This window comes from Cervus canadensis, chromosome 1 (genome assembly GCF_019320065.1).
Source record: "Cervus canadensis isolate Bull #8, Minnesota chromosome 1, ASM1932006v1, whole genome shotgun sequence".
In the NCBI taxonomy this organism is placed as follows: domain Eukaryota; kingdom Metazoa; phylum Chordata; class Mammalia; order Artiodactyla; family Cervidae; genus Cervus; species Cervus canadensis.
In genome coordinates this window covers 38,487,311-38,504,925 of record NC_057386.1, presented here as the reverse complement: position 1 = coordinate 38,504,925, position 17,615 = coordinate 38,487,311, and the positions used below count along the sequence as shown (strand labels likewise).

The following is a 17,615-nucleotide window of genomic DNA, read 5'->3' as shown; positions in this document are numbered from 1 at the left end:
CCCACCTGCCCCAATCCCCAGGAAAAAGCCAGAGTTAGGTCTGGTTCCTCATGAGCCTTAGACTAAGGCCCCGTTGTCCCTGGCCCCCCAAGTTGGGCCTAGAGAAGTGGGAAGTGACCGTGGACTTCCCACTAGGGGGGTTCTGCTGCAGAGAGGCCAGGAGGGCCCCATAGTCCCTCAGTGCTCAGTCGTGTCCGGCTCTTTGTGACCCCATGGACTGTAGCCTGCCAGGCTCCTCTGTCCTTGGGATTTTCCAGGTGAGAACACTGGAGTGAGTTGCCGTTTCCTTCTCCAGGGAGCCCCACAGTGGTTTCCCTGATTCTGCTTTGGCTAAGAGAACGTGGAACTCATGCCTGAGCTAGAAGCTGGAAACCCTCTCTTTCCTGGACGGTGACCAGAGCCAGGGTCCCACTTCAGCTACAGCTCCTCTTCCCCTTGAATGCCTGAGTGTCCCCTCTGTGCTCTGGCCCCCTCCTTGGAGCACCCCCACCTCCAACCCAGGAGGCCAGAGAAGGAAAAGCATCGGGCCGCTAGGAGTCACAAGGCCTTGTTTTTCTAATCCTGAGTCTATTGTCTTAACTTGCTGTGTGACCTTGGGCAAATCTCTTCACCTCTCTGGTTCTCTGGCCTCAGTATAATGAAGGATCTGAACAGGATGATCCCCTAGATCCAGTTCATGTGATGATTTTGGCCACATCTCAAGATTCCTATGCCTAAGCCTTAAACTCTCAATACGATGGGAAAGTCTGGGTGGAAGAGGTCGCAGGGCTACCCTGGGCCACGGCCAGCCATTCACTCACCACAGGAGGAGAGAGGTGAGCAGGAGTGTGGGGCTTCTCAACCCCCGTCCTGAAGGACCCCTGGCTGAAGGACATTGCTTTTTCCAACCTACACACCCCATTCATTCATTTGGTCTCGGAGTATCGATGGGGCACCCTCACGTGCTGGGCAGTGCAGAGGCAGCCCAGGGCAGAGAGGCCTTGCCCTCATGGAAGTTTCTGTCTATAGGATTAGTCAGGCAACAGATGAAATCATTTCATACTGCACAAGTACTGTGAGGAAGATAAAATTGGGTAACAGATCAGAGAACAAAGCGGAGGGGAGAGGCCTCACTTGAAAAAATAATTTTGAACTAAGGCTTAAATGACACAGATTCTTGAAAGATCTGGGAAGGGCGCCTTCCAGGCAGAGGTGAAAACCCTGAACCGGGGCAACCATGGTGTGTTCGGAGGCAGAGAGAGGCTGCATGGAGCATAGGAAATGACCTTGGACAGAGTGGGCAGCAGCCTTGGAGGAGTTGGGCTTTTAATCTAAGTGCAGTGGGAAGCTGCTGGGGAGGTTAAGCCCAGTTTTAGTGATGCGGGCACGTTTTGAGCATGTACTGAGTTCCAGACATCTTCTTTCTTATCTCTTGATGTGACTTAGGTGATAATTCCCAAGATGCTGATAGGCTTAGAAAGTGACATGATGAGGTACCGTGAGTGGCTTAGTGCAGGAAGTGCTTTCCCCTCTCATGCCCCTGTGTAACCCAGGGCTCACTCGAGTTTTCGGCTATTTCTCCGTTGTCCTGGTGGTTGGTCACAGAGCCCTGTCTGGATCAAGGCTGCATGCCGTTGGGTGGGGAGCTTCCGGAGGTGTGGAGCTCCACCTTGCAAGCTGAGCCTAGAAATGGGCCTGCAAATGGGGAGGACCTGTGGAGAATCCACCAAGAGGCCCCTCAGAGCGGGCACAGGCTGGGGGATTGCTGTGCCTCGTTCAGCCAGTAGGCTCTGTGCCCAGACAGTGTTCCTGGTGGGGCAGGGAGGATGAGGTCAGTTCCAGAGGAGGACTTTTCATAATTCTTACCAAACTGCTCCAAGTCCAGAGGGAGGCCCTGAGCCCACAGCAGTCCCAGAAGCCCTTGGCCTGTCTGGCTGCAGCATGACACTCCCCGGATATACCCCAGGGATCCTCTCGCTTGGGACTCTGACCTCTAAGGTGGCCCCTTCCCTTTGAGGACAGAGCTGCTGGGGGCTGCCTGTGTTGCCTTAGCCCTGTGCATACACGCTCAGTTGCTTCAGTCATGTCCCTACTCTTGTGACCCCCCTGGACTGTAGCCCCCCAGGCTCCTCTGTCCATGGGATTCTCCAGGCAAGAATACTGGAGTGGGTTGCCATGCTCTCCTTCAGGGGATCTTCCCAACCCAGGGATGGAACTCTTATGTTTCCTGCATTGGCAGGCGGGTTCCTTACCACTAGTGCCACCTGGGAAGCCCTGATTTAGCCCTGACCAGTTCCTTTTCCTAAGAGGGACCCAGCTGGTGGCCCTGAGCTGGGTGGGGCAGCTTCCTGGCTGTTGGTTGCAGGCCTGATTCTGGGGTGAAGTCTGCAGGCAGGGCGGGCAGTAGAGGGAGGGCACAGGGCTCAGGGAGAGATGTGCCCGCTCCAAGTTCCGTCTGCGACTGTGCCGGCCTGAGGGCTCGATGGCAGGGCAGGGCAGGGCAGGCTGAGCCCTGGAACGCGGGTCACCGTGGATGCTACAGGGCTAACCTGGCTTCAATAAAAGCCTCATTCAGAGCTGCTGACCCCTTCATATGTGGGCCTCTGGGAACTTCACAGTTCTGGGGGGAGGGGAGGCGAGCAGAGGCCAAGTGGCCTCATGCCGGTGCCACAAGCCATCCTGTAGCTCACCCTGCAGGTCGGGGTCAGGGGGTGGGACAGAGCTTGCTTGGCCTTATGGGAGGGGGACCCAGCCTCTGGGAAAATAGGGTGAGTTTACTGAGCCTGACCCTGGTCTTCCCCTAACATGGCAGGGTGTAGGCCCGACACCCCGCTCCTGCTCCGCCCTGCCTCTCTGCAAGTGTCTCTCAGACGGCCACGTTGACAGAAGCCTCCAGTGCCCTTCCCAGGGGGTGAGGATGGGGGGGGCGCAGGCTCTTGGCAGCGCCATTGTTCCGCCCGTTGCCAGCCCGCCCATGCCGCTCACGCCTGTGGTCTGCCCCAATGACAGGCTGGCTTCAGTGTCCCACGGGGACCAGCCCAGAACATGTGGATGCACTTGGGGAAGGGCAGGGGAAGGCCAGCCAGGACCGCCACCGTGGCCTGTGATCCGGGAGCCCCGGGAAACGTGTGCCCCTCGGACAAGACACCTGGCTCAGGGCCTGGTCTTCACGGCCCAGCGCTCAGCCTCCATTCCCCAAAGCACAGCCACACACCTCTGCCTTCTGTGTGTGTGTTTTTTATAAGTTATTCATTTTGACTGCACTGGGTTTTTGTTGCTGCATGTGGGCCTTAGGTGTGGTGATTGGGGGCTACTCTATATTGCGGGGCACCAGCGTCTCGTGGTGGCGGCTGCTCTTGCCGTGGAGCACGGCTCTAGGTGTGCGGGCTCAGTAGTTGTGGCACGTGGCCTTTGTTGTCCTATGGCATATGTGGAATCTTCCCAGACCAGGGATCGAACCTGTGTCCCCTGCATTGGCAGGTGGATTCTTAACCCCTGGACCGCCAGGGAAAGTCCCACCTCTGCTTTCTATTCAGCGTCCCGTTCACCTGGGAAGGTGACAGCTTCGGCTGTGCTGGTTCACTGCGCTTAGTTTTCAGGAGCCCTAAAAACAACTCTGGGCTTCGAGTGAAGTCCACGCCACCACCCAGGACAGGCCCCGGGTGCCGAGGGCAGAGCAGTATGCTCAATGAAAGAAAGGGTGGAACTGGGCCCGGGAGGGCCAGGAGGTCGGGGGTCGGGCCCAGGGAGGCGGGCTCCTCAGGACCTGTGGGGCTTGTGCTGGGGAGCTGACAGTGACACGCTGAGGGAAGGGGCTCAGCGCCAAGGGGCTGTGGGGAGGGGAGTGGGGGCCCCTGTCACCTGCAAGCCCCCCACGTAAGCTGCCAAAGTAACCACCGCTGCTCTGCACCCCCCTCTGCTGGAATTGCAGCTGCCAGCTCTGACGGCTCACCGCCCGCCACCCCCTCCTCGTGGATTAAAGCCGGCCACGTGAGGCCCGGGGTGGGAGCTGGGGAAGGGGCGCCAGCAGAAATCATCAGGAGACGGTTGAGCGAGCTGCGTGGTGGAGGGAGTGTGGGATGGTGGGGGGGACAGTGCCCACTGTCAGAAGGACTCTGACTCGAGGGAGCAGGACGGGGGCCCCCAAATTCACTGATGCCTCCCAAGCACTGGGAGATGGCCGTGAACAGCCCCGTAGCTAGAGAGAGGGAGGACTTTGGGGGTTTCCTGTCCCAGGCTGGGGAGAAACGGGTGGGAGGAAGGGCTTAGACCTCTCAGAGGGGACCCCTGAGGGCATTTCTGAAATGAAGGTGGCACCCACCACCCAGAGGGGTTTGGGTGCCCGCAGGGCGGCCTCCTCTGAGCCCCCTGCCAGGCTGGGAAGCCCATTTCCTGTCGAATGTGAGGCTGCTGAGGCTGAGAAAGGGGAAGGCGGACTCCCAGCCACGTGCCAGGTTCTCTGGGAGACTGTGGACGCCTTGCCTCGGATGAGGGATTCCCTTGGGGGATGGCGGTTCTTTCGGGGACATCAGTCCCAGAGGGCAGCAGGTTCTCCTTGGGAGAGGTCTGAACATGCAGCCAAGACCTCACCAGGTCTAAAGGCAAAGGCAAAAAGGACACAGTTGAGCTGCTCCCAGAGGCTGTGTTCAGCCACCCATTGGTAACGAACGTTCTCCAGGATGTTCTAGGACCTGCTTCTGTCTCCTGCCTATGCTCCTTGGGGCTGCGCCCGTGGCATTTTTGTGACCTATGTGGTGAAGGAGGCACTCTTTGATGGGGGATCTTCGCAGCCCTACCTGTCCTGCTCCCACAGGTAATCTGGTGTCTCCCTGGTACCTGGTCCTCAGGTGTGGGGACGGTACCTATCTGCTGGGACTGGATGGTGAACCATCAGGTATTCCTACCCGCTGACATCCAGGAGGCTGGCTCCTCCGCCCCCAGCACTAATCTAATCAGGAAATAGCAAAGTCCACTTTTCCCAGGGGTTATAAATAACCACAGCAGTTCAGACAGCATCATTTCTCTGGAAAATGTGCCATGTCCGTCTCTACTCCGCACCCTCCCTCCTCTGTATTTAAATGACATCCTGAAATAGACTTGATTTCTGGAGTTCTGCTGGCCTCCCAGGAGACAGGGCTGCGTTGTCCTCCCTGCCGCGGGTGCCAGGGCCACACCTTCAAAGGGAAGTCGGGAATAGGGTGGTGATGGGACTCACGGTGAAACATGACCGGTGCTACCTTACCCAGACCTGGCCTGGGACAGGCTACAACAACAGCAAACGGTGCAGGGGATAGGGTGCTAGTCTGGCAGAGCGGCAGAGGGGAAGAGAACATTCCTGAGGCCTGGAGTTAATCTGGGAAGGCTTTCTGGAAGAAACAGGGCTGGGACTGAACCTTTGCATCAGGCTTGTGAAGGTCCTGTCTCAGATGCTTCCAGAAACACGTTCGGTTGCTACTTGGCATTTGGAACAGAAGCAAGGGGGAGGGAAGGAATGAAAGAATCGCACTGGAGACGACCTGCCAGCACCCAGGTCAGCCTGTGGTGCCAGACGGTGGAGGCCTTATGTCTCTCTTCCAGATAAACACTGATCACAGCAGCTGCCTTGCTGCCAGAGGCGAGGGCGCCAGGCTGGGTGCTGTACATGAGATCTTGCAGGTCTAGCCAAGCCGAGTCAAGGGAGACTTGAATTTGCACCCCAGCCCTCACTTCCTAGACATGTGGCAGTGGGCAAACTCCTGATTCTTCTTAAGCCTCAGTGTTCTCATTGTTGAATGGAAATAGCCAGGAGGACTTACAGCTGTACGTTATGATGATTAATTGAGATGCTGTAGGTAAGGGGTTTGTCCTGGAGCCAGAAATGCTTACATGTCTGGACAGTGTTCCTGTTTCCCATAGCAACACTGAGGCAGGTGTGGATCCCGCCCCCCCCCTCCCCCGCCCCGTGGGGAAACTGAGGTTCCAGGAGGTTAAGAGACCTGCCCAGATTCACACAGTTGAATAGAAGAGTGGACATTTGGACCCAGATCGGCCTGATTTTCAGTCCTTGCACTTTCCCAGCCTGGGCTGTGTCCGTCCACATGCCGCTTCAGGACCAACCCAGGGGGAGCTAGGGCAGGGGAGGGGCCCTAGGGGCCAGGACCATGGGATTGACCTGAGGTTTACGCTGATGCCAAGAGAGACCTACATGAGAAGGGGGTGGTCGTTCCAGAGTGTGTGTCCCAAGGGCAGCAGCCGCCTCCACCGACAGAGGGCAGTGGAGATCTCTCTACTCCAGGTGGCCACTGCTGGGGCACAGGGCTGGGGACACCCTGAGGCTCTGTGTCCAAGACCTGGCATTCTGGAGGCGATAAAGAAGCTGTTGGGGGCAGCCTGTGCCACAGGCCTTGGGACATAAAGGTTAGGGGAGTGAGGTTTCAGGGGCCCGGGAGGACTTGGCCCCGAACCTTCCAGAATAGAGGGCTGGGGCAGCAGCCATCCAGTGAGCCCCACACTCTTCCTCTTTATGTTTGAGGAGATGCTCGGTCCTCTCCACACGACTCTCCCTCTGCCCTGTTCTCCGTTTCCTCCCTTCTCCAGGCAGGGGACTGCTAGCTAGAGGCAGGGCCTGGGCTCAGATCCAGGCCCCCAGACCCTATTGGAGGCTTAGGTGCCCCCTGTCCCCAGCGGGTGTCTGATGATAGAAGATGGGGAGAAGACTTACCAATACCTCAATACCTGTTAGAAGCCCCAGGGCCCAGCCCACGCTGGGCAGACCCAGACTCTAGTGAGGGGCCTGTTAGAACAGGCCCTGGGGGTGGGAGTCGTCCAGGGGTAGGAGGGCAGGAGCATTCTAAGAGAATCAGCTTGCAGATCCTCAGCTCCCATAAGTGCTGCTGCCCAAAAAGTGACTCACCAGAGAATGGCCTTACCCCACCCCTTGCTCTGCAGAGGAGCCCGAGCCCCCCTGGAGAACCCTGCACAGGGCTCCCAGGGCCCCTGGTTGGCAACAGGGGGGCCCCTTAAAATGTTGATGTGGGAGTTGAGAAAGTAAAAGACTCAGAAGGCTGGGTTTCTGATCCTTTCACAAATCACATGGTTTCCAGTTTTTTGTTTCCACGAAAGTGGCAGAATTGTCAGCTGAGAGACCATTTGAAATAAATATTGATGATATGCAATTTAAAGCAAATACCGAGGAAAGAGGTTAAAGAAATGCAAACATTGCTATAATAAAACTATTTTCAAAAACAAAAGGAAAGGAAAAAAAGGACTTCCCTGGTGGTCCAGGAATTAAGACTCCATGCTTCCACTGCAGGAGGTGTGGGCTCAATCCCTGGTCCGGGAACTAGGATCCTACATGCTGTACAATGAGGCCAAAAAAACCCCAAAAAACTATTTTGAGCCCCATCTGCTTTATGTGAGCAGATGTTTCATCTTTTACATCTTTAAAAACCAAACCAAAAAAATAAAAGTATTGATGCTGAAACCCCATTTCACCCGAGCAAAAAATAATATTCATGTACATACATGAACTAAAAGTGCTCTACCCAATCTCATTAAGAGATGTAGTTCCACCAAAATGGTACTTTGCTGCTGAATGTTTATTAAAATTTTTAATATGTTGGTTAAATTTTTTATTACATACTGCTAATCATTGTAATAGTGAATCCAGAATATGTTTTGAACATTTGGAGCCTTGTGGTCTCAGGAAATTTTTCATTTCTATTTACACAGATGTTTTCGTTGAAGCAAAATAGAATAGGGTGAAGAATAAAAGACTTTAAAAAAAAAACACACAAATGAGGGCATAATTCTTTGGGTGAGATAGTCTAGAAACACAAAATCAAGGAGAAGAAAGGAATGTTACAGGTTTCTACAAGGGAAAGAAGAACTTGTTTATGTGTTTTTTAAATGGTTGATGGTGGGTATCAAATCACCATGGAATTTGGATTCCACTGAATACGTTTAAGAGAATGATATAACAGTTTTGTTTCAAGATGTAAATATTTACATTATTCTGGAAATTATGTTCTTTGCAGCTATTTAAACTTGATTTGGAAATATTCAGATGTTGACTTAAAAATGTGCCAGGGTGTACATTGTTTTTCCAAGTCACTTTATGGATGCTCAAGGAAAAACAGTTCGAAGGCCCCTGAGCCCAAGGAACGAGTCCTGTTTGGTCACCTGTGAGGGGTACCTCTGGGCCTCCCCTGCCATCTCCACCTCCCTGGGGCTCCTGCGCAGTTTGGGGGCCCCCTCTACAGCGTGTTTGCTTCCTGGGAGACCAGCCACTTACCTGTTATCTCAATGAGTCTTCACAACAATCCAGCAAGGCAGGGTCTTTACTGGCAATGAACAGCCTGAACAAATGAGGTTTAGCAAGGTTAGAAACTTCCCAAGGTCACCTGGCCAGAAGTGGCTGAGCTGGGATTCAGACGCAGGGCTCTTCTTGGCTTCTGCATGGCACCGCCTCCTGTTCACGACCTCCAGGTACATGGGCTGCGCCCGCAGTGTACCTGACTCCAGTTCAGGCAGTTGAGCAAGTTGCTGATAGAGTGTGAGTCTTAGTTTGTGCATCTGTGAAATGGGGTGATAGTATACCTCTCACAGGGCAGGGTCAGGAGTGAATGAGAGGTGATGGACAAATGTGTCTTAAGAGCGTACCCCACCTCCTTCCCAGAGTGGGGGGCATCCTTCACTAACGGGGCAGGAAGGACCTGGGGCGTGGAGCCCCTGAAAGACTGATGTCAAGATGAGCATCAGCCCCCAGCTCCGTCTTCCTGAACTTTGACCAGCGTCTGAGCCTGAGCAGCGGGGGGAGCTCTGGTTTGGTCTCTGCTGTCACCTCTTTCTCTCACCTTCTCTTTCTTTCTTTCTCTGCAGCTGGATCCACAGACTGTAGAAACCAAGAACTGGCACACGGATGTGATTGAGATGAATGGGGTGAGCCGGGAGCGACAGGAAGTGTCTGCGCAGTGGGTGGGCAGCCCGGCCTCTGGCTGGTGCCCTGGGGCGCTGTCCCTCCCCCAACCCACCCACCCCCTGCTCCCTTCATCCAGCCCCTCTCCCCTCCTCTGCCTGCACCCTTCCCATTCGCACCCTTCCCATTCCCACCCTGTGAGTGCTTCAGGGAGCCCCCCGGGTGCAGTCCTGGGGTGCCCCCTGTGTTTTGGGGGGCACTCCTTGGGCACTCACGCCCTGGGGGGTTGTGCCTGCCTTGCCCCCAAGCAGATCAAAGTGGAATTCTCCATGAAATTCACCAGCCGAGACATGAGCCTGAAGAGGACCCCCTCCAAAAAGCAGAGCGGCGTCTTCGGTGTGAAGATCAGTGTGGTGACCAAGTAGGTACTGCGTCTGGGGTCCCTGCCAGCCCCACCCTCCAGGGCCCCCACTCATGTCTGTCACCCCAGCAATCACCCTCCACTTCAGTAGTCACAGCGGCCACTCGGATGGGCAAAAGTGGCTGGCAGAGGGGTGTTCCCTGCCTCACACAATGCTTTAGAAATAAATGAGCCAGCACTTAACCACTGGGAGATTACACGTGAAAATCCCAGATCCTCAGCATCCTGTAATAAATGGGGAGTTGTGACAGCTGTATGTCTATGTCTTGGTGTGGCAGCGGCCGGCTGGAATCCAGAAGTGGCTGCCCCCCAGGAAAAGGCATCCTTCAGCCCCCTCCACTCCCCTCGTCTCCAGGGTCTGGCCCACCCTGCTCTGTAGGTGACCCACTGGGTCCCCCGTAGCATTTAAATGTGAGCCCTCTGTTCTGAGGAATGCTCTTACTTCAGTCTTTGATCTCCTAAAACTTCCGGCCTTTGTCCCCTGCGGTCCCTCAACACCCAGGCCTGGGGTGGGCTGTGTGTTGGGGGGTGGGGTAGCATGGCCTCTTTCTCAGCCCTGTCCTTGTCCCCCATCTCCTGATCCCAGAGGCCAAAATGCTGCAAGGCCACGGTTTGCAGAGAGGGAGGGGCTACATGTAGGGATCACTGGGGGCCCCCTTCCCCTCCCTCCCCTCATATCCCCTACCCCAACCCCAGGCGGGAGCGCTCCAAGGTGCCCTACATCGTGCGGCAGTGTGTGGAGGAGGTGGAGAAGCGGGGCATTGAGGAGGTTGGCATCTACCGGATATCAGGGGTGGCCACAGACATCCAGGCGCTGAAGGCCGTCTTCGATGCCAGTGAGTCTGGGAGGCCCAGCCGGGCGGCTGTGGGGAGGGGCGCTCCAGCAGGCTCCTCAGGCTGATGGGAGAGCGTAGCAGAAGCAGGAGGCTTCTCCATGGAAAGGCCCTGACTGGCCGGTGGCAGAGGAGCCTTGGACTGTGCGCTCCGGCCCGGCATGGCATGGGGTGGACCATTGCTGGGTCCTTGTGACACGGGCCTGCCCTGCATTTTCTCATGTAATCTGTTGCCCTCCAGTCTTGCCTCCATTGCTACAGATAAGGAAGCAGAGCCTCAGAGAGGCCAAGTACTTTGCCCAGGATTACTCAGTTCATAAGCTTTGAGCCTGATTTAAACTCGGATCTTGCTGACTCCAGAGTCTGTGTTCCTGGCTTTCTTGCTGGCCTCCCGGGCTGCAGGGAAACTAAAGAGCTTTGAGCCGGGCTGGCTCCCGCACCCCTGCCTTCTCCGGTTACCCTTTGGGAGGGGCGCTGCTGCCTCTCACTTTGACTGAGCCCCTTGGTGGTAGGGCCTGACCTTTCTGGTTCTTAACCCCATCTCGCTGTTCAGGCTGCAGCAACGACATTGCTAGCAGGACCCCTGAACTGGCTGGGCAATGCTGATCCTCTGGGAGCTGAGAGGGGGCCTGGTGGGTGTCCCCAGGCAGCTGCCAAGCAGACGTGTTCAGGGAACCTGGGGGTGGCGGGGAGCTGGGGACAGGCTGGCACATGGCTCCTCTATGCCACCTGGAAGCCGAGGCTTTGTCAGAACATGATTTTAGGTATAAAAATGCACAGTGCCTTCCAGAGAGGGGCTTAGCAGTGGGGAGACTGCAGTTGGAAGGAGGGCATGTGACACGTGTGAATGTGGCTCCAGGACTCTGGATGATGAACTGTGCTTCCCTCCCCTTCTCCCCCACGGAGCTGAGTCACAGACCACCTGTGGGCACTACCTACGTCCCGCCTTTGCTGGGGAGACCAGACCAGGGACAGAGTGGGTTGGGGGTGCATGGCCAGAGCAGGCTGCCTCAGGATGGATGCGGGGACAGATCGGGGCTCCCTGCCCCGCTGAGGGCTGCGTGGGGGAGGGAGGGGGCTCAGCCAGCACAGCCCCTGCCCTCCCGCCCCCCCACAGATAACAAGGACATCCTGCTGATGCTGAGCGACATGGACATCAACGCCATCGCCGGTACCCTCAAGCTCTACTTCCGGGAGCTGCCCGAGCCCCTCCTCACAGACCGACTGTACCCCGCCTTCATGGAGGGCATTGGTGAGCAGCAGCGGGGGTCTAAGGGCTGGGCTGAGCCAGGCCTCCCCGACCAGCAGATAGCATGAGATGTCTGTGCCCACCCACCCACCCCCGACCTGGCGTGTCCATCTGCCCTGTGCCTTGGGCCCACATGGCCTGCTGGGGCCCGATCCAGAGGCTGGGCCCACTCTTCCCCTGCCCATCTCTCCTCTTGTCCCTCGGGGCTGCCCTCTGTGCTTCCTCCTTGGACACTGACGACCTTGTTTAGAAACCCCAGGACAAGGGAAATCTGCCCTGAGGGTGCGGGGTCCAGGACCAAGGAGAAGTGAGCCTGGAGTGCACTTGACGCGGCTTGTACTGAGCCTTCCAGAAGGAGTGCGTGCTCTTCTCTGACCAATGCCCAGGGTTGGGAGGAAGCTGAGGGCCCCGCCTGGCAGGACTGCGGCCTTCCCCCAACCTGGGCCAGATCCAGGCCTGGGCGCATCCCTCCTGCCTCGCCTTCTCCTGGGCCAGTCAGTGGAATGAGGAGCCCGTGGAACGCGGGCCGCTGCCAGGCTCCAGCATCAGAAGTGCTTAAAAAAGAGAACAGTTAGGGAATTAATTCCCTGGTGGTCAGTGGTTAGGATTCCGTGCCCCTCACTGCCCAGGGCCTGGTTTCCATCCCTGGTTGGAGAACCAAGATCCCGCTAGCCAAGTGGCGCAGCCAAAAAAAAAAAAGAACATTCACGCCAGTGGCATCCTTGTATCCTTACAGACCAGGGATGGAGTGGCTCCATCCCCAAAGGCCTACACTGTGCAGGGAAGAAGGGTGTCTGCTCCCCACCTGCCCACCTCCTGGCTGGGTTCCAGGTCATGGGTGGGGCCTCCTGCAGAAACCTGTTAATAGCTCACCCTTGGGAAATACCAGCCCCATCCCTGCCGGGTCTGCCCCCTGACCCCTTGCAGCCCAGGCTTCCCCCCCCCAGGGTCCCGCAGCCTCCTGACCCCAGGGTGCTGGCCAAGGCCTCCCCGCCCAGAGCCCAGCCCCACCCCAGCCCCTTGTGTCCCTACAGCCCTGTCAGACCCTGCTGCCAAGGAGAACTGCATGATGCATCTGCTCCGCTCCCTGCCCGACCCCAACCTCATCACCTTCCTCTTCCTGCTGGAACACTTGAAAAGGTAATGGGCAGGGGTCCTGCCCCGTCCGCCGGGGGAGGGGGGAGGGGGTGGGCTCCAGCTGGGCAGGACACATGCCCTGGGAACCCACGTCCTGGGCGCCTCCTCATGGGTGCTGGTCTCTGCTGGACCCCCGCAGCCAGGTGAGAGTTTGCCCTTCAGATTCTTGGCATTCACATTCTTCTGTTTCGAGAAATATTTGGATCCCAGAGGCCACCTCAAATGTTGGCCATAGAACGCTTAGAGAGGCAGGGCTAGAGCCAAGGACTGTAGGTAGAGTTTCCAGTCAGTGGGCCACTCAGCCACTTAGCATTTTTTAAATGGAGTAGGAGAGCGAGCCCCAGGGTGTACTGCAAATGGGAAGCATGCATATTGTTCAATTACTCTTGTTGCATGTGCTGGATGATTGTGTAAAACGTGTGTGTTATTACCGGTCACAGTCCAAAAAATCTGAAGCCCACTGGTCTTGACCCACACCTCATCAAACAGGTAGGGAATCTGAGTCCCCAGCTCGATGGGGACTTGCTTGGGTTTACCAGTAGCTCTGCCCTTAGAGTCCACATCACCCAGATCCTAAACTATGGTTCATCCCACCTTCTGCTCTCCTCCTTCCATAGTCTGGTCAAACCAAGAGCTGCTAAAGTTAACACCTGCACCTAAGTTAGGAACGGAAGCTAGCCCTGACTGTGACCTCGTCACTCACTTTGGAGCCCAGGACTGGTCCCAGGTGTGAGTGGGGAGGAGACGTCCCCAGGCGTCCCTTAAATCCACTTGCCATCCAGGACCAGGGCACCCCCGATGAGGGGCTCTGAGTCCTCAGGCCCCCAGTGGCAGCTCGGCCAGGCCAGGCCAGGCTCTGGAGGGCCAGCAGAGACCTGGGAATGCCTGGGCCGCTGTCCTGTTTTTCCCATTATGAGACATTTTCCCTCTGGTTTGGCCAGGACCAAGGTCCCAACCAATCCCCAAATAGTTTGGCGAGCACTGTGGGGAGGACACACAGAGGAGGAGTGGGGAGGAAAATTCATTAGGTTTTCCACCCTGGGAACCGGGCACAGTCTGTTCCCACATCTGGGCGCCTGGCGCACGCATGCGTGTGTGTGTGTGTGGTGAGGGGCAGGGCCAGCTGTGTGTGTGTGTGTGTGGAGGGGCAGGGCCAGCTGTGTGTGTGTGTGTGTGTGTGTGGTGAGGGGCAGGGCCAGCTGTGTGTGTGTGTGTGTGTGTGTGGTGAGGGGCAGGGCCAGCTGTGTGTGTGTGTGTGTGTGTGTGTGTGGTGAGGGGCAGGGCCAGCTGCAGAGCTCCTGGCATGGCAGTGTTTGCTCATTTCCAAGGCACTCAGCAGGCACATCCACGGCTCCTGCCTGGAGGGTGGGGTGACGGTGCAGTGGGAGTTGGGGTGAGAGGCGCTGCTTGGGGCGGCTGGGTCTCAGCCCCAAAACATTGCCTGGGACTGGGGGGAGGCACAGGGTCTCTCTGATGTGTTGGGTGGTACCGAACCTGCTGGACACCAGCCCCAGATGGCAGTGCCTGCTGTCACTCAGGGGAAATAAGCTACAGAGCATCTGGCTGATCATGCAAGAGAAGCAGAGGAAGATCCAGAAGGAGGCAGCTCTGGGATCCCAAGAGGCAGACCCTCCTGGAAAAGCTTGGGAGGACAGCCCTGGGCTCCATCTGGGACGAGGGATGTTCCTGCCGCCGCACAGCAGGCAGAGCCTCTGGCCTTGGGCCCCCGCCCACTGGGTCTCCTCCTCTGGGCCCCTCTCCACGGCTGGGCTGATTGTGGACAACGCACAGGGTGGGGAAGAGCCTGGGCTCTGGAGGCAGACCTGCTGGGTTCGGATCCCGGCTCTGCCACCTGCTGGGTCACCTTGGGCAGGCCATTTGGCCTCTCGGTACTCCGGTTTCTTCATCTCTACAGTGGGGATGAAACGGTTACCTACCCAAAGGCTTGCTTGTGACAAGCATGAGTTATTTCAGGGAAAGTTCTTGGACCTGTAATAGTCTTTCTGAGGCAAGGGAGAGTTGGAGTGGGTCCTTCTCGCTCTCACAGTTTACCATCAGTTCAGGGGGTGGCCCAGGAGCTGGGAATCTGTCAGTGGAATGTTCTGGAACATAGCTGGGGACTTGGGCCCTTGGCTGAGTCCCCTCCTCACAGAGCGGTCTCTACCCTCAGGAGAGGGCAGGCTAGTGACCCCTTTGGGGAATCCTCCCAGGAGCGGTATTAGCCAAGGGTCTGGAGCTCCACGTGGCGGCCAGACGTGACTTGTGTTTCTGCCCCTCCCATCCCTTTCAGGGTTGCTGAGAAGGAGCCCATCAACAAAATGTCCCTTCACAACCTGGCTACCGTGTTTGGCCCCACATTACTGAGACCCTCGGAAGTGGAGAGCAAAGCACACCTCACGTCGGCCGCCGACATCTGGTCCCACGACGTCATGGCGCAGGTACCCCCACGCTGCCCGGGCCTGCGGCAGGTGCTGGGGTCGGACGAGCCCCTCTCTGAGGGGTGGACTCCCACCCGCCTCCCATCCTGAGCAGCGGGGCTGACGGGTCTGTGGGATGCCACCAAGGAGTCAGGGCTCCGGACAGTCCTGCTGAAAAGTAGGCATCTGGACCAAGAGCCCAGAGGATGGGTGTCCCAGGTACTGGTTGCAGTCTTGGGAGTTGCCTAGGCCTCGGGAAGCAAACCCAGGGGTGTCAGGAAAATCTGGGGCCTTGCCCTCATGCGCGGCTGGTCAGGAAGCTTCCCTGGGAGCCCGGTGAGACCCAGGGCAGGGTCTGGTCTGGAGCAGGACTGAAGTTGGGGAAGTGGCCCCGGGCGCCCCACCCTCTGCCCTGCAGCACCCCCTGCTGCTACAAACGGGCAGCCACACCTGGGCTTCCAGGGATGGGGGAGTGGCTGGAGCCAGCCGGAGGGGAAGCGGGGAGCCACAGGAGCCCAGTCCAGAGAGCGTGTCAGCGGGTCGGAGGAGGCCCTCCGGGGTGAGGACCCCAGCCTCAGTCTCCCCTGTCTCCCCACAGGTCCAGGTCCTCCTCTACTACCTGCAGCACCCTCCCATCTCCTTCGCAGAACTGAAGCGGAACACACTGTACTTCTCCACCGATGTGTAGCTCGAGGTGGGAGCGGCTGTCGGCGGGGGGCGGCCCCGAGCCAGCCTCTCCAGCCGGGGACCCAACCCAGACTTGAAGGACTGCAATAGAGAACTCCCAAACCCAGCGCTCCACACTCCAAGGGACAGAGATTTCCAAGAACTGGAAGACGTGTATCTTTTGTGCCACCTTGTACAAAGCCAGCCGACCCGGCCCCGGCCCCGCCACGCACCCCGGCTCTGCCCTGCGTTCCTCTAGTCGTGTCTAATGCTCCGTGCTGTTCGGGAATTGTTTTACGTCTATTTGTCATGCAGAAAAGGTAGTGACCGACCTGGTGTGGGCACACAGGCAGCCTGCTTTGTTCTTTCATTTCCTCCAACACTTTCTTTCCTCCTGAGTCCGGTCCAAGGGCTTTTATTCTGCGCTCTGTAACTGCTGCCAGCTTCGCCTCTCTTGGCCCTGCTCCCAGATCGCAGTCTCCCGGCGGCCTCCCCTCGGTCTTCCTCCACCCTGTCCTCCCTGCCTCCCCCAGCCTGCCTGCATGCATTTGCAGCTTTGGTTTTTGATCCATCACCTCGAAAGTTCTGAGGAGGCCCTGGGCAGCGGTGGCGGGGACTGGCCGGTCTGATGCTGCCGCCCCCCACCCTCTCCTTGCCCCCCTCACCTGTGGAGGCACGCCTGTCCGCCTTGCTGCCTGTGCAAATGTGGACAAGGAGACAGACTCGCACTGATCCTCGGCTCTGCACAGGCTGGAGAGCAGATTGCTGGGATTTTCCACCTGAGAACCTCCATTTCTGGGGTTTATCTGTTCGTCTTCAGTCCCAGTGAGGCACCTTTGACTGTTTCTTCTACTGCTTTTCAGTTTCTTTTCTCCTGCTGTTCTATTTTCTTTTGAGTGTAGAGACTCACCAGAGACCTGCTATCAAGGCAGCCAGAGGGTCAGGAAAGAATCGGGGGAGGTGGGAGGGTCAGGTTGCCAAGGAGACAGAGCAAGTGGGCTGTTGAGAGGAGCGCCAGGGAGCGCTGGGCATCCTGGGCTAGGAGCAAGGAGTTGTGGTGGCTTTGCTGGTGGAGCCAGGCTTCTGGGAGGGCAACCACGAGGGCTGAAGCAGGTGTCTCAAAACAGGCAGGCTCCGTCCGAGAGGGCTAGTCCTTCCTGGTGCCTCCCGTACCTCGTGGTACCTTTGCCTTAGACGTTACACACTTTCTCCACAGCCAAGCACTGCCACGGGGCAGCCCCCACGGCCACGTGCGCCCCAAGGCCTGGGGAAGTCAGGCGTGGTCCAGCAGTAGCCAGCCGTCACGGTGCTGCCTCCCACCCCCAGCTTCTGAACGCAGCCTTGTGGGTGAACTCGGGGGAACTCCAGGAGTTGGGGTTGTGCCAGGTACCTGCCTCTCTCGGGACTGGGTTTTGCAGGGGACCCTGGTGGTGATGCTTGACTCATCCGCAGGGTCTGATCCCTGCGTTGAGGGCCGCTGCTCAGTACTGGGAAGGAGTGAGAAGTGCCCCCAAAGTGCAATTTCTTCTCTCCTGAGCAGCACTGCTGGCCTCCAGCAGTTCAGGCACTCCTGGCGGCAGGGGCTGGAGCTACAGTACACGGCTTCCCGGCTCTCCTCTGTGTCAAGAGACTAGATTCCAAGCCCTGGGGATTGGAGAGAAGAGCTCCCCCTAGCTTGAGCTCAGGGCAGTTTTAAAGAAGGATCTGGGGCCCCTGAGGACTTAGCACCAGCTCAGTGAGAGGAAGGGCCCCTTCTTGTCTGGTTTATACCTGTGGCCTGGGCGTGAGCAGAACGGTACACATTCTGTGCACATCGGAGGATAGATGCCCCAGAGGAGAGAGGAACTGACGCCCTGGCTGCCTGCTAAGCAGCTGAGGAGCCCCACTCCCTAAGATAAGGGGCTTGGGCCACAGGTGGAGAAAGAATGCTGGAGTCTGAACATCCCCCATCTGACCATCCCTGGAACCTGCTTGACACTTGGGGGCCGGCAGGTGGCCTGGAAGGTTCTTGCTTCCA

The 17,615-nt window shown here is 57.5% G+C and overlaps 1 protein-coding gene across 5 annotated transcripts in view; it reads left to right on the top strand.

The window, feature by feature from the left end:
- ABR (ABR activator of RhoGEF and GTPase) overlaps positions 1–16,849 on the top strand; it is a 189,155-nt gene extending 172,306 nt beyond the window's left edge. For all 5 annotated transcript variants that reach the window (XM_043478756.1, XM_043478761.1, XM_043478768.1 and 2 more), the window contains 7 exons: positions 8,839–8,898; positions 9,187–9,296; positions 9,993–10,132; positions 11,247–11,381; positions 12,413–12,518; positions 14,806–14,953; positions 15,531–16,849. In XM_043478756.1, coding sequence (XP_043334691.1) covers positions 8,839–8,898; positions 9,187–9,296; positions 9,993–10,132; positions 11,247–11,381; positions 12,413–12,518; positions 14,806–14,953; positions 15,531–15,620 — 789 coding nt within the window. In that variant the 3' untranslated portion in view covers positions 15,621–16,849. The remainder of the gene's footprint in view (positions 1–8,838; positions 8,899–9,186; positions 9,297–9,992; positions 10,133–11,246; positions 11,382–12,412; positions 12,519–14,805; positions 14,954–15,530) is intronic.
- Positions 16,850–17,615: the final 766 nt, after the last annotated feature.